Raw genomic sequence first — 19,898 nt, 5'->3', positions numbered from 1 at the left:
AAACACCCTGTATAGTTCCACGTGGCTTCTCGATTTTCTATAACGAATATAATTCTACGAATCCTAATTATAATTTTAATTAGATATAGGTTTGGGTTCGATTATATTTTGTGAGATAGGGGTGCAGAGGGAAGAGTAAATCTTTCACCCATGCGTTTCTTGTACATTTATATATTATATAAATCCCTTCCTATATCTTTTTAATACATACTGAAAATTACATCATATTTATAAAACTTTTTGTTAACAATTTCTTAACAAATAATGACTACTAAATAAAACCTTTTGAAGGTTATACAAGTCATTGACCTCGACAACATAGGGTAAAGTGGGGCAAAGATCCGCACGGGGTAAAGATCCGCAGGCGCTTTTTAAAAATCGCGACAAACTTTGACGCGATTAGGAGCTAATTTCATGTTGGTACAGGTGGTGCCAATCTAACATCGAAAAATCTTGTGATTACATCGCGCCATTTGCTAATCATGAGGTAAGAACTGTTTTTGTCACTTTAAATGTAATATTCTCATAGCTTTGACTGCAAATTATAATTTTTCACACTTCTTCCGAATCCCCATATCAATTTGCATATCTGATAAGGATCAGAGCTAGCCGCAACAAAGAGATTTTTAATGTTACTCCAAGCTTGAACTCCATCTTGTCATTATAGTGTCATGTTAAAAAATGGGGCAAAGATCCGCAGTGCCAATGGGGCAAAAGGCCGCATGCGGATCTTTGCCCCCCAGTGTTTGATATTTACGAGGTGTGTCCCAAAAGTATCCGACCTCTGCATATATCTTTATCCTTGGGCATCCTATTGTGGAAAACAGGTATTCAGTATTTAGGGTGGACCTTTAGGAGTACCCCCACTAAGCAGCACGACCCAACAGCTGTTCAGTCGGCAATGGTACGCAGTTGCGTGAGCGTCGAAAACTCCGAGCGTCGCATTTTACAATGACTGAACGAGTCGAGCAGAGAATTTGTGTTGTAAATTTTGCCAAAAACTTGGCACTCTTTTAAGCAACTCAGGATCTTTGTTGATAAACCCCAGGATGTTTTTGACAATTTGACCTCGAGAATTCTTTTGTTCTTCCGTAGGCACTATGGAACGAATTTTGTGAAATGCGACGCTCGGAATTTTCGACGCTCACACAACTGCGTACCGTTGCCGACTGAACAAGTGTTGGGTCGTACCGCTTGGTGGGGGTACTTCTAAAGGTCCACCTTAAATACTGAATACCTGTTTTCCACAATAGGATGCCCAAGGATAAAGATATATGCAGAGGTCGGATACTTTTGGGACACACCTCGTATGTAGCATAGGGTATAGTTTCGTTTTTAGGACTTACAAAAAGAAAACCGAAGTAAAGCCCTTTACACCCGAGCTACAATCGAAATTTTCTGAAACAAGCGAGGAAAATAAAATTTCCTGCAGTGATGTCGTCAAAAGACTGTCTCAGCCAATTTTGGGGAGCTCTGGTCGCTTTCAGGGGATGTTAACTTTTCCCAATAACTTTGATCAATATGCAAACATTCTTGGATGAATAAAGACGTTCACCATACAAATACCTAATTGTTTTTTTACCGAGGGGCAAAAGTCCGCATGTGCGGATCTTTGCCCCCAAAAAAAGGGCAAACGTCCGCAGGTGTAGGGGTCAAAAAAAATTCATCATTTTTAGTTAAGTGGTAAATGAACTGATACTGCTATGTTAGTTGGCTCAGATATTGATCTTCGCCCAGTCATTTGAAATTTGTTTACTTTTATATAACCAAAGACTGAAAAACAAAATTTGAGATTTTTTCGGACCTTTGCCCCACCTTACCCTATGTCACAATTACGGTCATTGATGAGGTGTCTATTAAAGTAAAGTAACATTTACTATAACAATCTGTATACAATATAACATATACATGTGTTGTACATATGTATTGCATATTTTTACTGATGCAATTAGATTATTAATTACTATACGTAAAGTTATAGCCAGATTTGTTAGTTTTGGAACATATTTTTGAAATAAATTCTTTCGTATATACAACTTTGAGATTATTCATACAACATGTTCTCCAGGTACTATTAGACAAAACGAAGATTTTTTTCAAAATGACGACTCCATAAACTACAGATTACCAAAGGACATTGAACCCATTTCGTATGATATTAAGTTAATACCAAACTTTCAAGACTTTACCTTTGAGGGCATCGTAAAAATTGAAGCTATCGCAAAAAGTGCAACTAACAATGTTACACTACACGTGGGAAACCTCACAAACATACAGTGTTCGGTTAAAGCACCATATGCAGCTGATAGTTATTCGAATTTGTATGAAGATACTACTGAAAAGTATACTATTCCTCTCCCCGAAACCATCCCTGAAGGTGGGGAATTAACAATATCTTTCACATACAATGGAGTTTTATCCGACAACATGATTGGATTTTATAGAAGTTCCTACATCCACAACGGAGAGATTAAGTAAGTAAGAAATCAATATGGAATTTTTTTCATGAGAACAAAGAGAAATAATAAATATGCACTATAAATATTATGGTCACCTGAAAACGTTATGATAATTCGTAATACAATTTTTGTTACTTATCACCATAGATGGCTAGCTGCAACACAATTTCAAACAACACACGCGAGACATGTCTTTCCATGCTTCGACGAACCAAGCTTTAAGGCAAAATTTACGATCCGTATAGCAAGAGACGAAAATTATAAGACCATCAGTAATATGCCATTGCTAAAATCTGAGAGATTGTAAGTGTCAAAGAACAATATAACTACTACTGTTTCCCTGAATAAGCCTTTTTTGCTTTAATGCATTTGCATTATATGATCCATTTGCTTTTAAGGAAACCAGGAACTAAGATGTGGGATATTTTCGAAGAAAGCATTCCAATGTCCACATACTTAGTGGCCTTTGTCATTTCGGAATTTGATTCTCTTCCTAAAACACCAGATGAAATGTTTAAAGAAAAAAATCAAAAAGAAGAAGATCCAGTCACATTTAAAGTATGGTCCAAACCAACCACTATCGATCAAGCTCAATACGCTTTAGACGTTGGAAGACGAGCACTCGAACTGTATGAGAAGAAATTCAACGAACCGTATAAGAAGGCGAACCTGACCAAGATGGACATGGTGGCCGTACCTGACTTCGCAGCTGGGGCCATGGAAAATTGGGGATTGGTCACATATCGCGAGAGTCGGATGTTATACGACGAGATGGAATCATCGGCGATAGCAAAGCAGAGCGTATCTTCTGTGATCGCTCACGAGCTTGCGCACATGTGGTTCGGAAATTTGGTGACACCAGAATGGTGGAGCTATCTTTGGCTTAGCGAAGCATTCGCCACATACTATCAATATTTCGGTACCGCGGAGGTAAGAACTAATATTTAGGACTACTATCAATATATTATACAATATACGCACATCAAATATAAATTTAAAATATAATTTTTAAAAGAAACTTCAAATATGTATGTATATTAAGTTTTAGTAATTTTTTATAAATATTAATTTCAGTTTTGCACGATTTGCTTAAACCATATACCTATTATAATATACCTTGATATTCTTAAAAATGAGTTGCTGAAATTTACCAGACGTCCATATCAATATTAAGATATACACATATGTAAAAATTGTTTTACATTTTTACATTTTTAATAAAATTGTATTTAACAAATTTTGCTTTTATATTCTAACATTTTTGTTTTATTATAGCTCGAGGAAACTTGGAACATGAAAGAGCAATTCGTGGTGGAACAACATCAAACTGCATTAATAGCGGACGGTCTTGAATCTTCTCTTCCAATGACTCGGGATGTCTTTAATAAATCGCAAATCGCAGGAATAGGAGATACTATTACCTATAACAAGGGAGCCAGTATAGTCCGTATGATGAGCCTCCTGTTCGGACCCGAGATTTTCGAGAACGCATTACGCAGATACATACAAAACAAGTAAATATTACAATCAACTGTAATTATAACTGTATTTTAAACATATTTAATTTGATTAAAAAATATTCGATTTTTGTATATAATGAACTTTAAGAACAATATAATACATCAAATAATTTGTAAAAGAAACTAATGTAACGAGACAAAATTAGAAAAAGAATCTAGTATTGTGTTAATTAAACATATAAATGAAATAAAGGATTATTAGACAACTTTACACTGGTAACAATTCAAAAGCAGATATGTCAACGCCAGTTGAGAAATCAAGAAATATATAGTTAAGTGTGGAATCGACTTTACTGGCAAACTCTTTATTCAGAATTAGTTTTACAACGTTTCGGCCAGTAATACTGGTCCTCTTCAGGGCACAGAAATTCTGTGCTCTGATAGATATTAACGCGTTTTGTAGCATATTAACGAAGACAAAGAAATATTTATTTCTTTGAAAAGGACCACAACCCGGATGGTCGAAACGTCAGAACAGGTCAAATAAAACACCTGCCAATCTAAAGTCGTTTAATAATCCTTCATTTTGTTAATCAACTACCGACGATTCCCATATTTATTCTTGTCATAAACATATAAATCTTTAATATTATCTTAAACTGACTTGCAGCATTATTTGATGATGCAAAATACTTACACATTAATACGTTCGATTATAAATAATTGAAATGTAAATTAAAAACATTATAAATTATTAATATTTTATACTAAATATGTCTTTTTCACTCGATATAATCAAGAAATTATTACAAACAGAGTATATCTTTTAGCAAAGATAGAGGTTTGAGCAATCCGGATGCTTTATGGGTAGCAATAAAAGAAGAAATAAATAGCGAATCAGAAATAGATCCGTCACTATCAAACATCGATGTAAAAGCAGTAATGGATACCTGGACTACAAAAGCTGGATATCCCGTTATATCAGTTACAATTAATGACAATGGTATATTGAGTATTACTCAAGAACGTTTCCTTTTGAGAAACTTGGAAAATACCGATAAAGATATCACTTGGCAAATCCCTATCACGTTTGCTACACAAGACAACCCAGATTTCAGTGACATGCACCCGAAGTATTGGATGTCTAACAACAAAAGCACCGCATATTTTGAAATGAACCCGGAAAAATGGGTTGTATTCAACGTTCAATCATCAGGTTTGTACTGAACAGCGTTCTCAACTGCACAAAAATAATTTACAAAACCATTTATAAGAAAAATAATTATTAAGTAATTATCATGCGTTCATTGTTAAATTATTATCAGTTTATCAGATAAATTATATAGAAAGAAAGACATATTTTTACAAAGCAGTAATTTACATATACGTTGTTAAAAATATGGAATAAAAATCTTCTAGGATTAATTAGTATTATAAATTCTGAGGTAAATTTATATAAAAATTGTTAAAAAATAACTATGATATTTTTATTACAGGTTTTTATCGTGTAAATTATAACAAACTTGGATGGAAGAACATTTTCAATACCTTAAAAAACAGCGAAGATCCTAATTCCGAAATTCATGTATTGAATAGAGCCGCCATTGTAGACGATCTACTAAATCTGGCTAGAGCAAATTATCAAAATTATGATACGCTTTTAGATGGATTGCTCTATCTTAAAAGAGAAACAAATTACCTGCCCTTTAAAGCAGCATTTAATGGTTTTGAATATCTAAATAAGCGATTTACTGGGCATGATGCAACATATTTCAACTTCAAGGTTTGGTTTTGTTAACTAAGTATAGAACACCAATTTATACATAGTTAAAAAAGCAGTCACAATTTTGTTTCACAAGTACTAAGCTATCCACATCGTTTGTTATACATATAAAACTTTGGAATAATTTACAATTAATTAACTATTAATTTAAGATTTTTGATGTTAAATAAGTAACAAGAAAAACGATTTGTAACATGTATTAGATTTGTAATTAATGTTACAGAAAGTTGACTTACACACAACTAACTGTATATGTCTCTCAAAGCTTTTTCATGTTATCGTTAATTTGCAATTAATATTTTCTTTTTATAAAACTATTTATACACACATTTAAGCAATTAGAATTCAAAAATAGTTATATTATTTTAAATATAAAAACATACTTAATATAAAATGTTAAAATTTTTACATTAAAAGTCTGTTATATAAATTATTTTATATTTCTCTAGGTATATGTTCATTCTCTTCTCGAAAATATAAATCTCCACTTAGGATATGAAGATCGCGAAGATGATGACTGGCTACAAATTTTGTTACGACGGGAGGTCAATAATTGGCTTTGTAATTTCGACGATCAGGAATGTGTAACAATTTATACTGAAAAATTTCAAAAGTGGAAAACAGATGGTATCCGGTACGAATATAAAAGCATTCTCTCGTTTCTATCCTCATAAGTGTATACACTAACCCAAAAAAATAGGTCAACTTTTGTCGAGTTTCAGCAATTTAAAAATAGTCGAATTTTTAGCACATGAAAAGTATTTCCTATTTTTTATTGAATAGTACACAATAAAATTCAATATTCAAATACCTTCTAATCTTCCTAATATATAACCTTTTTGCGTTTATTTATCTTATTTATAATAGAAAGTTGAAACATTCGGACTTTATATTTAATGTTAAAAAAAATTTTTCTAACTTTTAAAGTAATTTAATTATAGTCTAGTAATATCAAATTGTTTAATATTTTACAGTATTAAGCCAAATGAAAGAACTACAGCGTACTGCGTAGCCATAAGACATGGATCTCCTGATAATTGGAAATTTTTGTGGGAAGAATATACAAATTCCGATTATCCATCCGACCAAACAGTGATTTTGAACGCATTGGGATGCAGTCAGGATACTAGCATCTTACAAGAGTAAGACTTGATACGCCATAAAAATTGTGTTTAACACATGCATAAGTAACTTATAGCTATGTAGTCTGTAAAGCAATGCTGTGTAATGCTATTTCTTTAGAAGCTATGTAACACTGTCAAGCAAAAGGAGCAACCGAGAACAGAAAAATGATATAAAAAAATAGAGCTACGGAGCTTACAGAGCAAAAATCTTACAAATTACATAGCTTAATATATAAAAAGTACTGTGTTACAAAAGAACACAATAATTGCGCACCACATATATGTAGATGTTAATAAGCTATATAAAAAATGTTTAAACATTTTCTAATTGTTTGTAGTATATGTATAATTAATAACAAAATATTTAGATACATAAATAATATATGTTTGTATAAAAATTAAAAATTTTTAACAACTCTTGATACTTAATTTGGATGATATAATTGTAGCTATACAATTCAAATATAGGAAAATAGTACGACATCATTATTACGCAAATATGGTACGTGTGCTGTACAATGCTGACAACTTTGTTATTATTTTTGTGCAGATATCTACTTAAAGCCATTAGCAGTTTTGACAAGAATCAAATTCGTAAACAGGACAGCACGACTGTCTTCGCCGCCGTTTATAACTCTGGCCTGATTGGTGCTGAGACTGTTCTTGATTTTGTTGACCAGTATCACAAAGAAATGGAAGAATAGTAAGTTACCCTTATAACACTGTAAACTTACATGACATATTAACATTAACATTCAAAACGAAGTAGAATATAATTAACATTTCAATCACTATAAGTAAATATAAGATATTAACGATGCACTAGTATTACATATTATACATATATACAAATATACATATAGTATATATACGTGTGTGTGTAATACATATAAATATATGTATAATATGCATTGCGCGTAAAATATATTTTTTAAATTCTCCTTTACAATACAAAATATTATTTACTATCGACGATATCAACGCATATGTAAAGATCATGATTTGATATACAAGTATGTTATTTTCTCACTTAGCTACGGAGGACAGGGTACAATAGCCACAATCCTGGATGGAGCGTCGCAGCGTCTCTCTACATTCGAATTAGTGAACAAATTCGAAACTCTCATAAACAAGCACAAAGCGGACTTCACGTCAATCGAAAAATCTTTGGATTCTTCTTTAAAAATCGCTAAATACGAATTGAACTGGTTTATATACGTTTCAGAATCTATAACTCAGTGGCTACGAAAATATGATAACCTACGATATCGCTTACCAAACAATATAAATCCTCAAAAATATATTATTTCCGTTACACCTTATCTTGAGGGGGATTTTACCGTTGACGGAAAGGTGACGATCGCAGCCAATGTAACACATCCGACAGATCAGATCATTTTGCATTCTTCGAACATTGAACATAAAGAAGTGACCGTCACAGCCAATGGTCAAAAAGATCCTTTGCACATTCTAAAGAAAAAGGTAGAAAACCGATATGACTTTTACATTATTTATCTAGAAGAAGAAGTAACCACGGGAACTAATTTGACCATCGAAATCAAGTACAAAAGTAATTTGAACGCTACAGAGCTTCGTGGCTTCTACAAAAGTTCTTACTTGAATGAGAAGGGAGAAACGAGGTAAATAAATATTATTGCATTCACTTAATTTGCGTCATACGAATTAGCAGGAGATACGTTCTCAAATATCTTTTTCGTTTTAAGGAACTTGTGCTTATATAAAAATGCCAAGAACAATTTTAAGGAAAATCTCTAAAAACGATTGCAATTACTATCGCTTACTTAACAATAATATTATAACCGTAATTTTGTTTAAATTTTAAATTACAATTATTTATTTTAAAAAATTAATAAATAAGAGAGAAAGAAGATAATATATGAAAGGCAAAAAAAATCTTACTATTACATTTTTACTTTTAAAATTCTTGCATTAAAGATTTTGTGCAAAATTTATGTATTAGATGGCTAGCAGCCTCTCACTTAGAACCTGTCGGCGCTAGAAAAATGTTTCCTTGCTTCGATGAACCAGCGATGAAAGCAGTCTTTACTATAGAAGTTACCGTGCCACCCGATTACCAATCAATCAGTAATATGGACTGGAAATCAATAACCAGATCGTATGTACAAATCTAAATGTATTTGTTAGGATAATGGAATTAAATGCTCCCTTTTTCATAATCAACTACAAATTTTTAATCAAGTACAAATATTTTACTTTAGTATTATATTATTATTAACCATTCTTGTCTTTAAAAAACCAAAAGTTTGATAATTTATTATAATTTGATATTTAATATTTTTTAATACAAAAACGTAGGTACTTTAAAGAAATTATTTAGAATATCATAAATATTTCCCTTTGAAAAAATTATTAGTGTTAATAATATATAGAGCATACTATAAATTTAAAACAATTATTACATGACTTTTATAAAACCTGTTGAAATACAAAAACTAAAATTACATATTAACAAAATGTTGCAGTGAAAATGGTCAGCTCACATACACTTTCCTCGAGACAAAACTGATGTCGACATATTTAGTGGCTCTTATTGTTTCTGATTTTAAGTCTAAATCTGGGGAAACAAGTGATGGAATTAAATTAGCGGTATACGCACGTCCCAACGCCATTAGTCAAACCTCTTACGCTTTAGAAGTAATGTCTCCATTGTTGGAATTCTTCGAGGAGACGTACAACCAAAAATATCAACTCCCAAAATTATTTATGGCAGCGCTACCCGATTTTTCATCAGGCGCAATGGAGAACTGGGGCCTTTTAACATACAGGGAAGCGAGTATGTTATATGACGAGAATCACTCGCCGATAACAAATAAGCTAGATATCAGAAACGTGATTGCTCATGAAATCTCCCATCAATGGTTCGGAAATTTGGTCAGTCCTCTGTGGTGGAAATATCTGTGGTTGAACGAAGGATTTGCTAGATACTTCCAATACCATGCTCCAGCCCGTGTACGTAATAAAAATATTCCCCGCCGACGTAATTATGAATTAAAGATACACGAAATCTTTGATCACTATTAATTATATCACTATCACTATGTCTGTGAGTTTTTACGAACAGTCTAAAATAGTTTTATATCGCAAATACGGAAATTACAGACATATTCTTCTACTGCATACATGCAGCATTTTTTACATTTTAATACAATAAGAAAAATAAATAATAGAAAAATAAATATTAAAATACAAGTATTATTCTAACTAGATGGGATAAGCATTTCTTTAAACAATAAATTATTCGCTTTCTAGGCATTTGAAGACGATACGTTGGAATCACAATTTGTGGTGGACCAAGTACATTCTGCTTTCAGTGCAGACAGTTCTAAATCTACACATCCCATGAGTCATGATGTAACTACTCCTCGTGAAATTCACAGCATATTTGACACAATTAATTATGCTAAAGCTGCTAGCGTATTGAGAATGGTCGAAAAAGTATTTGGAACTGAAATATTCAATGATGCATTAAGTGACTATCTTAAACAAAAGTATGTAACATTTTGAGACTACAAATAATTCTTTTATTAATTTAACGAATGCAGTTTCTCTGATGTTAATTCATAATTATCAAAAGTTTGTTTGATTAAATATTATTCAAACAAATATATACATATATTAATTTATTTACATTACAAAGATATTTTTATAAAAGTTGCAAAATGTAAGTAAAATGTACGATATACGTTAATTAAAACATTTATAATAGTAAAGAGAACTTTAAATTAATCGAACTAGTCTTAATAATAAAATTGTGTCGAAAGAAAAATTGATGATTGGTACGTAAGTGCAAGAGAAAGAATAAAAATTAAAGTATATCTGTATAAATAACATAACCTTATACAAAGTATATCTATGTATAAAGTGTATAAATATCTATAGCAGATTTTAATGAGACGAGGAACATTATTCTAATGTTTAAGATATTACCTAACACCTTTAAAATTTATTTTGTAAATAAGCACATGATTTAAGAAGAAGAAATAATTTCTTGTTTCATTTTTTAGAAGTTACAGCGTTGCCGAGCCAAAAGATTTGTACGCCTCATTTCAACTAAAACTAGATGAGAAAGGACTAAAAGACGATATCACAGTCATCTTAGACACGTGGACAACTCAACCCGGTTATCCTGTCGTTAATGTCGATGTTCAAAAATGTGCTATAATTTTGGTTCAAAAACGTTTCTTCCTTAAAGAACATGACAATAACTCTGATAAAACTCTGTGGCACATCCCAATTACATGGGCATCAGTGCAGAATAGTTCAGATTACTCTGATACCACTTCAAAATTATGGTTAACAAAAAACATGGAAAAAATAGAAAAGTCATCAGACTCACTTTTACTATTCAACACCCAACAATCAGGTGACTGGACAAAGCAAATTAGAAATTAGCACTCATCGAAAAGAATGATAAATTTAATGAGCAAAATTTAGAAATTTAACAACTTTTACCGACTTGTATCTGCGTTATTCGATGATATTCGCTATTTTAAGATATTTGCATTTACAAATGTACAATTTGTTTTCAGGTTACTATCGCGTTAATTATAACAAAAAGCATTGGATGGAGTTGATTGATTATCTTAACAACCAAGATTTTCAAACAATTCACGAAATTAATCGCGCAGCATTAATTGATGATCTTATGAATCTTGCAAGAGCAGATTACATCGATTACAAAACTGTTATATCCGCTACAATGTATTTGGAGAAAGAAAATAATTATTTCCCTTGGCGTGCGTTCTTCAATAATCTGCCTTACTTGAACAACCGTTTTGCAGGACGTGAAATTGAACACTTATATAAAGTACGTACGTTACACTTATACAATAAATATGAGTGTGTTGTGTGTGTGTGTGTGTGTATATATATAAAAATTAATATTTATAAAATATTTTCAGAAATGGTTAACATTATTAATAGAAGGACTTTACACACGGTTAGGCTTTGAGGATCGTGAGATCGACGACGATTTAACTAAAATGTTAAGAATACATACTCGCAAATGGGCCTGTAAATTAGATGTAGTAGATTGTAAATTTTACGCTGCAAAATATTTCCAACAGAAAAAACATTCAATTATGTAAGTCCAAAAAAAATTAAAATATATCCAGTCATTTTCTTCCATAGCGCAATGAAAATAGAAATGGTTGTACAATGCATAAACGTCGTATGTAATTGTGTCAAAAGTACAGGAAAAAACAAATATATAAATAAAATAAGATGCGCTCACGCGCGCGTGTATGTAACATTATATTAATTAGATTTTGTTAATTATTGATTATTTTACAGAATACCACCAAATTATCGCGATGCTGTTTACTGCACAGCCATGAGAATGAACTCAAGAGATAATTATGAAATTTTATGGAACGAGTACCTAAACAGTAATGTGACTACAGATAAACTTGTAATTCTTAGTTCATTAGCTTGTTCAGAAAACAGGGATGATTTAGAAAGGTATGTACAATATTCTTTTTATTGTTAATATCGAATTATAACTCATAAGAAATTGGCATCCATAAATTACTTTTATTAATAATTTTCTAAATATAACACAATAATAGCACATATGTTGCGTAGAAATTACAAAGATGCATCTTATTTTGAAATTTTTCTAATATTCATGTGTTAAGGAGATGTTTGACTGCATTGCATCTTTTTGCACCTTTTGCACCTAGAGTTTTCAGTTTAAAGAAACATTTGTGTAATAAGCAAACTATATGGTTTATGTGTATAGATCGAAAGTGTCTTTCTGTTCGGACTAAATCAGAGAATATAATTGGGTATTACACAAATGTTCCTATGAACTGAGAACTGTAGATGCAAAAGATGTAAAGAGGTGCAACTCTGTCAAGAATCTCCTTAATTTTGTGATAAACAGACAATTTATTAAATTTTGTTAAGAAGAATTGCAATGCTCATTAATTTTATTAATTATAACAAATTTATCTGTTTCTTTCATTAAATCAAGGTTATTGCGAGAAGCGATTATTAAGGATTCTGTGAATATACGGTATCAAGATAGCGCGAAAGTATTTTCGAACGTTTACGATGCAAGTTTGATTGGTGTTGAAGTTGTCATGAAAGTGATCGAAACTTCTTATGAAGATATACTGAACCGATAGTGAGTAACTAATTTTGCACAGTGATAAAAATTGTATAACGACGCAGCATGACATACCATTTTTAATTACAGTTATGGTGATTATACAAAAATCGAAAATATAGTGAGCGCTTTGGCAAGCAGATTATCCACTTCTGATCTTTATAAACAGGTAATGTATCATGATATATTTTTAACTAATTTTAATTTTTAATTAAAGTTACAAGAAAAAATCTACTGGCTGTCGCACTTTAAATTAAACTAACCAAATATCTCGAAAAATATGAAAGATAATAAAGTAAGACACTGTATTTTAAATTCTAAACAATTTTCATAAAGAACAGCACGATTAAATATTCTTTCTGTATATGCACACATTCTGTTCAATACGAAATGAAAAGCATTTATTAATTAAGTAAAATAAAATATTTAAAATAAAATAACCAAGTTTTATCATTAAACAATCTACACTATTCGAACTTGCCGAATATTTCCGTTACCATCTTCATATTTTACCAGATATTTTACTTAAATAAAACAAATTCTTACTAATAAACTTTCAAGTAAGACCCTTATCAAGAACTAAACAATATATGAGAACACGCCAATGTGGGTCACAAGGCAAGATGTAGGTAGCCCAACTTGCAAAACTTAAATCTTTCTGAAAATCGTGAATCTATATACCGTTTCTTTCCACATTAGTTCTACGCGCCGATTTCTTTTTCGGACATAACGCAGTTTATCTTACACGTGGAATTATTATCGTCAACAGATTCACGTATTCGATTCGATAATTATTTTTCAAATACAATTCGTATTTTTCTGATGCTACATTTTGCATTCAATACCCCCCCCCCATTTTCCCCGTCCTGTATAAATTAATTTTATTGCGAAAAATATTACCCCAGCCAGATTCGCGATTTTCAGAAAGATTTAAGATTTACAAGTTGGGCTACCTAAATTCTTTGTAATTATTCATTTAAAATTCTTGTCAACTAATTAATCAAGATGTATTCGATTTATGTTTTACTCGCAGTATGAAAACTTACTCGACTTGCTGGTTAAGAAAGAACCGAGATTCAAGATATCTGTCGATTCCTATTTGGAAACAGCGAAATATGAGTTCGATTGGTATGAGAGAAAAGTTCCAGTAATTTTCGAAGCATTGGACAATCTATTTTCAAGTAACATGTACCGCTTGCCGAAGACGCTTGAGCCAAACTTGTACAACATATATCTCACACCTCACATGGAAGAAGGTGTCTTTGACGGAGGTGTGGAAATACAAATGACAGTTCGGGAAAGTACTACGTTAATAACTCTCAATTCTCACAAACTCAATATCTCATCAAATATCAACGTCTTCAGAGAAAATTATTCAGAAATAAAAATACTGAGTTACAAAGAACATGGTCCGCAACAAGTACTAAAAATATATTTATCCGCCTATGTGCATACGAATGAGAAGATACAAGTGAAAATTAATTTTAACGGAATTCTTAATGATGATATGAATGGATTCTATCGTAGTTCGTATTTTGACAGTGAAGGGGTGCAGCAGTGAGTATAAATTCATAAATAACTAACACCTTGGTATCGTTTATTAAAAGAAAATAAATACAGTTTGGTAATCTTACTGTTCAACTTTTTGATTAAACTCTTAATAATTATGAATTAATAAAAATATTAATGCACAAAAGTAAAAATATGTAATTAATTAATTATATATCAGTCTTCAATACTTATTTCATTTTTTCACAGTTGGTTGGCTACAACACAATTTGCGCCTACGTATGCTAGACAGGCTTTCCCCTGTTTAGACGAACCAGCATTTAAATCAAAATTCACAATTAACATTCAAAGGCTAAATCATTACAACTCGCGAAGTAATATGCCACTCAAAACAGATGCCATAAGTCTAACGTAAGTATACATACAATTATACATTTTACAAATCTTAAACTGGATACACTATATGCTTTTCTGTGTAATTCTTGAGTAAAAAGTACTTATATCAGCAATGTTATCTTATTACATTTACTTGTTACTTAGGGACGGTAATTACACGGTGGACACTTTCCACACTAGCAACGTTGTTATGTCGACGTATCTGGTAGCATTTGTTGTCTCCGAATTTGAGTCTGTGGATGATGAAAACGCAACTCTCAACGTATGGGGTAGACCGGAAATCGTGATACATGGCAAATACGCTCAATATATTGGCGTTGAAGTTATTGACGAGTTGCAGAATATTACCGGCATCAATTATACTTTGCCCAAGCTAGACTTGGTGGGAATTCCAGATCTCTCAATGGGTGCGATGGAGAATTGGGGCCTTGTTACCTTCCGGTAAGATTATTTTTCCTTAACTATTATCGGAACACATATCTATGTGTCATTGAGATTTTATACATACAGTGAGTTTTTATATCGTACAAAGAACGTGATTTCTTCAACAGTGAATACGGACTTTTCTATAATCAGGAAGAAGTTACATCCACCTTCGAAAAATACCTTATCACCGTAATAGCGCACGAACTCACTCACATGTGGTTCGGAAATCTCGTTACGTGCGACTGGTGGGATTATATTTGGCTCAACGAAGGTTTCGCGCAATATTTTGAATGGTTTATATCTGATCGGGTACGTAATTACTGATATTTGCATAAAAGAGAAATTATATTTTACTTCCACCACAAATGGAACTTTTATTCTTTGGAATGCAGTAAATTTACTTTTCTTCAAAAATTCGAGAAATTAATCAATATGTTTAATTATCTCACTTTTAAAATTCACTCAAATTTTTAAAGAACTATAATTTACCATTAACCTGAATTTTTACAATAATAGAACAATAATAAACAAAGATTATAAATAACAAATGTAATAATTTCTACTTGCATTATCTTCTCAGATACATCCAAAATATAATTTCATGGATCAATTCGTGGTTTACGAGCTGCAGTCTGCTCTGTCAAAAGATGCTTCGATTTCAGCACACCCAATGACAAATCCCGTCACAACACCGGAAGAAATAGCTAATATTTTTGACTATGTCACTTACGGAAAATGTATGTATAATTATCATATTACATCATATTGATCAAAACACGTAATGTGTAACATATAACATCCTCAAGGAAATTTCTACTAAAAATGTTCTTTACAAATTCTAATAAATTTTATTACTGCTATCATAATATAAGATTTTATAAATAAAACATAGTAAAACTTATACAAAACATTAAATTCTCATTATAATTTATGAAACTATAAATTTATTGTATTATACATATAAATAAAAGCTGTTTATACGAGTATCATAATGTTTTACGAATGCAAAATACTTTATTAGTGCTTTTATACATACATATATTTATAGATAGATATTTGAAGTTCAATGTTTTATTAAACATTCCCTTTTTGTTTACTATTAAAATATTTTTATATTACAGCCGCCAGTGTCTTACGAATGATATTCAATGCATTTGACCAAGAAGTTCATATATTGGCACTTCGTGATTATTTAACAAAACGAAAATATCTTACGGCACGTCCTACAGATTTATGGGATAGTTTCGAGTTATTTGTATCGATAAACACTGACCATAGAAATGTAAGCATCGAAGAAGTTATGAATACTTGGACAAATCAACCGGGATATCCGGTGGTCAATGCTACATTAACTAATGACATATTAACGCTTACTCAGGTAATATTATATAATTATAATTGTTCTCCTAGCATTTTCTCACATAAATTTCTAAAATTCCACAAATTAATTTAATATATTGTGCCACAGGAACGTTTCCCAATGAATAGAAATATCTCTGACAATGAGTATTATTGGATACCAATTGATGTATTTGTTCCATCAAACAGTTTCGAGCATAAAATATGGCTAGGACCAGAACCTCAGAGAATATATGTTAATTCTACTAACGATTGGTTTATCTTAAATTATAAACAAACTGGTTTCTACCGTGTCAATTACGATTATTCCTCGTGGAAGAAATTAATTTATAAGCTAAATAGTAAAGGATTTGAAGCTATCAATGTTTTAAATCGTGCTCAAATTATAGACGATCTTTTTAACTTGGCTCGTGCTGACTACATAGAATATGAATTGTTGATGAATGCAACGACATATTTGAGACAAGAAACAAATCATTTACCCTGGAAAGCATTCTTTAATGGCTTAGCATTCATTTATGGAAGATTTGAACAACAGACTTACCAGAAAGATCTAAATGGATATGTTTTGGAATTATTATCTACGATGTATGATGAAATAGGATTCGATGATCACGATGATGATGAGCATTTAGACAAATTAAACCGGGAAATAATCCTTCAATGGGCTTGCAAGTTACACAAAACGGAATGTATAAAAAACTCTGTAGATCTATTTGCGGCTTGGAGGGAGAATTTCGCACCGTAAGATTCCGACAAGTTTTAATAAAATCATTAAATTAATAACAATTTTTTTAATCGTAAATGTCTGATATACTTTCCATATTTTCAACCAAACTAAATAGATATTGAGACTGAAGATATTACGATTTAAAATTATTTTGGAAAATTGTAATATACATTTCAAGATACAAATAATTAAAAAAATAATTAGAATTATAAACTTATATTAGATTTTTAATAAGTATATGTTGATAGAGAGACGCGAGAAAGAATTAAATTTATCAGTGTACCGCAATCACAGTTTATTTCTTTATAAAATATGTTATTTATAACTAATACTTTCTTATTTATAGAATTCCACGGAACGCACGACCAGCTGTTTATTGTACCGCAATAAGAGAAGGAAGTACAGATGATTGGGAATTCTTATGGAATCAATATCTAAAGACAAACTTTGTCTCACAGAAGAAGATCATTATAAGTACACTCGGGTGTTCGATAAATGAGACAGTGCTCCAAAAGTAAGTCCCCAAACAAATGATGCAATAACATCAACTATTTTAAACAAAAAAGGACTTTAAGTGTTATGCTTTTAGTTCATTAACCCGTAATTAATATATGTATATTTCAGTATATGTTCACAGAATAATTTAGAAATGTTAAAGTAGAGAAAAATTCTAACACTCTTGATTAACTGAAACTTAACTAAACCTAACTCAAAAAAATCATCTACATAATTAATTTAATTTTGTAATGTTCGTCAGTAAGCGTATTTATGATAAATTTATTTTCCCGTATTATAACATCATAGAATTCATTAAAATTATAACAGTCATAATAATCTTTCTGATTTCTTAGTTAGATACATCCCAGGGCGGTTTCAGTCGATTTACGATAATTTTTTTTTAACAGTTACTTAGGCAGAGCTATTGAAAAATACGATCCTGCCAGTTATACTGCCATTCGTCGACAAGATGTTTCAGCGGTGTTTGCTTCCGTGTACAGCGCAGGTCCAGTAGGTGTAAATGTTACCCTGAACTTTTTAATAACACATATCGAAGAGCTGCATCTATTGTGAGTGTCATTACAGTACTATCTATAGTCTATACTATTATAGCAATGAACTTCTTACGTTTGTATATTGTCGTTACAGTTTCAGAAAGTGGGACGAAGTCGCAGATTTGTTTGTTGATGTGGCATCGCATATATCGAATGAGAATCAATATGATACGGTAAATTATTCAAAGTTCTTATTTTAAAAAATAAAAATGACAAGACAAAAGAGCTTAAATTTCTAAAAAGAGAAATTTAATAAAACATGTATTGTATATTCGCATTAAAAATAACTTGCATATTTTACGCAAAGTAAATTAACTCAACTGCTTGTCAGTATTATAACCCAGATAGCAAAATATATGCATTCTGAGCTCATATTGTCGCTTATGTGTCTCACAAACATGATAACAAACATAGTCACTGATGCGGGCTTATATGCTGCTCACAAGGGGAGGGCCAACATATGTTCTCTCCGATTTTAATGAGCTTGATATATGTTGCAATACTACACCTCCCTTAATAATAGGTAAAACCATTCGACCATACGCTCAAGCATTCGCGAGATATTTTGTGAGCGACTCGGTACATACGCATGTGGAAAAATTTTAAATAAATTTTTCTCGCGAATGCTTGAGCGTATGGTCGAATGGTTTTACCTATTATTAAGGGAGGTGTAGTTGTGCAACATATATCAAGCTCATTAAAATCGGAGAGAACATATGTTGGCCCTCCCCTTGTCAGATCGCAGTCATGTCATGACTCCGATAACAAAATATATGCATTCTGAGTTCATAATGTCTTCATGTATCTCACAAAGGTGACAAAAATAAATTGCGGTCACCCTATCCAAGTTATGTATATCCAATAATAGCTATAAATGTCGGAATTACATATAGCAAAGTGCTAATTTGCCCTCTATGAAAAAGATGATGTCCTCAACATTATTTAAGACAAACGTTTACAAAATATTGATTTTTATTTTAACCTAAGTACAGATTAACCTAAGAGAGTATAAGTTGTGATATATTTCTTATAATCTCATCACATGATATATTTATAAATATCGTATGATGAGATTGATGAGAAAAATATCATAACCCATACTTATTGTTAGAATAATGTTCCAAAATATTCTTTTGAGCTCTGTAATGTAGAATAATAACGAAAATACTAGCCGTACAAAACGTATAACAAATGTTAGTTAATTATTGTAATCAGTGTATGAGCATCACGAATTTAAAAGTAATGTCAATATGTGATTTCATACTTTTCCTCTGTGTATGTTAACTTGTGCTCACGATATGTATCATTATAATATGACTACAAAACGTACGTCATATTTCCATCAATATCGGAAGATCATGACATGATTAAATCTGATCATCAGGCACTGCTATCTAGGAATTTTGAAGTATCTTATTACAAATATGTTGCACCATCTGTCTAGTATCA

General features: G+C 31.4%; 1 protein-coding gene across 1 annotated transcript in view; it reads left to right on the top strand.

The window, feature by feature from the left end:
* LOC105563274 overlaps positions 1–19,898 on the top strand; it is a 24,212-nt gene that overhangs the window by 2,225 nt on the left and 2,089 nt on the right. Inside the window, exons 3-31 of the mRNA XM_012014739.1 lie at positions 2,069–2,474; positions 2,607–2,762; positions 2,858–3,389; positions 3,735–3,973; positions 4,750–5,135; positions 5,416–5,702; positions 6,152–6,336; positions 6,677–6,844; positions 7,377–7,529; positions 7,861–8,466; positions 8,808–8,963; positions 9,331–9,817; positions 10,118–10,356; positions 10,873–11,231; positions 11,398–11,675; positions 11,770–11,951; positions 12,161–12,328; positions 12,843–12,995; positions 13,068–13,146; positions 14,011–14,534; positions 14,736–14,897; positions 15,027–15,323; positions 15,434–15,617; positions 15,889–16,045; positions 16,430–16,686; positions 16,777–17,411; positions 17,744–17,911; positions 18,303–18,464; positions 18,544–18,622. Of these exons, the coding sequence (XP_011870129.1) occupies positions 2,069–2,474; positions 2,607–2,762; positions 2,858–3,389; positions 3,735–3,973; positions 4,750–5,135; positions 5,416–5,702; positions 6,152–6,336; positions 6,677–6,844; positions 7,377–7,529; positions 7,861–8,466; positions 8,808–8,963; positions 9,331–9,817; positions 10,118–10,356; positions 10,873–11,231; positions 11,398–11,675; positions 11,770–11,951; positions 12,161–12,328; positions 12,843–12,995; positions 13,068–13,146; positions 14,011–14,534; positions 14,736–14,897; positions 15,027–15,323; positions 15,434–15,617; positions 15,889–16,045; positions 16,430–16,686; positions 16,777–17,411; positions 17,744–17,911; positions 18,303–18,464; positions 18,544–18,622 (7,844 nt within the window). The remainder of the gene's footprint in view (positions 1–2,068; positions 2,475–2,606; positions 2,763–2,857; positions 3,390–3,734; positions 3,974–4,749; positions 5,136–5,415; positions 5,703–6,151; positions 6,337–6,676; positions 6,845–7,376; positions 7,530–7,860; positions 8,467–8,807; positions 8,964–9,330; positions 9,818–10,117; positions 10,357–10,872; positions 11,232–11,397; positions 11,676–11,769; positions 11,952–12,160; positions 12,329–12,842; positions 12,996–13,067; positions 13,147–14,010; positions 14,535–14,735; positions 14,898–15,026; positions 15,324–15,433; positions 15,618–15,888; positions 16,046–16,429; positions 16,687–16,776; positions 17,412–17,743; positions 17,912–18,302; positions 18,465–18,543; positions 18,623–19,898) is intronic.

Source organism: Vollenhovia emeryi, unplaced genomic scaffold (assembly GCF_000949405.1).
Source record: "Vollenhovia emeryi isolate VEMERY1.0 unplaced genomic scaffold, V.emery_V1.0 DF939179.1, whole genome shotgun sequence".
NCBI classification, from domain to species: domain Eukaryota; kingdom Metazoa; phylum Arthropoda; class Insecta; order Hymenoptera; family Formicidae; genus Vollenhovia; species Vollenhovia emeryi.
The sequence above is the reverse complement of the archived record's forward strand: the minus strand, read 5'-3'. Positions and strand labels throughout refer to the sequence as shown.